Here is a 1,073-nt window from a genome sequence, read left to right on the forward strand (position 1 = left end):
TCTCTCCATTTCTCTGTCTTGTCTCTTTCCAAAAACTTATGAAGTCATTTGTACTATCTCATCTGAAGAAGCTCTCACCAGCAACAAGGGAAACATCACAATCAAATGGGATCTCATGCACTGGACACCTGATGGTTACGAAGTAAGTCTCGAAAAAACTTCTTTTAACATGAACCTTTGATTCAATCTTTGTGGTTCCATCAGGCTGTGGTTACAGCTTACAACAACCAGAAACAACGGTCAATTCCGTCACCTGGATGGAAAATGAGCTGGAGATGGGCCCAAAAAGAGGTGATATGGAGTATGGTTGGTGCAAAAACCATAGAGCAAGGAGACTGTTCCATGTACAAAGGTAACATCCCTAAATCATGTGTTCGTAAACCAACAGTCATTGACATGCGTCCTGAAACTCCTTACAACCAGCATATAGCTAACTGCTGCAAAGGAGGTGTTTTGAAAGCCGGTTCAGCAAGTTCATTCCAGATAACCGTTGGTCCTGCTGGTACCTCAAACAGTACTGTTCGGATGGCGGTGAACTTCATGTTCACAGCACCTAAACAACAGTATATTTGTGGACCGGCTAAGAACGTTATGCGGACGAAGTTTATAACCGCTGACGGAAGGAGAACCACAAGTGCCCTGAGTAAGTTTCCCAACTGATACAAACCTATAATTCTGAATTTTGAACTCACATTGGTTTGTTTGTTTTTTGTTCTTATGCAGTGACCTGGAGAATTACTTGCGCCTTCCACAAGGCAACATGAAACCTCGCGAGTCTATAAAGGAAACATCTCATAATTAAAAGTCTTATCTTCAAGATTTTTTATTGTTTTATATTTTCATGTATGGTTTATGTTTTAAGGAAATAAGCAACACTACTTTGATTGATTTAGAGTGTCTTCTTCCATAACCGAACTGATCTATCTGTTGTTCCACAAGTAACAAAGACTGAGGATTCTTGCATCCCACGTAACGGCCACTTTGTTTGCTTCATCAATGGAGATTACAAACTCTTCCGTGTCATTATGGATTGCCTGGCAAAGAGAAATTATGATAAAGGAGTTTTTGTTGTC

General features: G+C 40.3%; 1 protein-coding gene across 1 annotated transcript; it reads left to right on the forward strand.

Annotated features, from left to right (window-relative positions):
- Positions 1 to 44: 44 nt before the first annotated feature.
- Positions 45 to 888, forward strand: LOC130507841 (COBRA-like protein 5; the record flags this gene model as incomplete). Its single annotated transcript, XM_057002476.1, has 3 exons — positions 45 to 142; positions 205 to 643; positions 724 to 888. Coding segments are annotated over 3 exons (578 nt in total), but the record flags the coding sequence as incomplete, so codon positions are not given.
- Positions 889 to 1,073: the final 185 nt, after the last annotated feature.

The sequence above is a fragment of the Raphanus sativus genome, unplaced genomic scaffold, assembly GCF_000801105.2.
Source record: "Raphanus sativus cultivar WK10039 unplaced genomic scaffold, ASM80110v3 Scaffold6414, whole genome shotgun sequence".
Taxonomy (NCBI): Eukaryota; Viridiplantae; Streptophyta; class Magnoliopsida; order Brassicales; family Brassicaceae; genus Raphanus; species Raphanus sativus.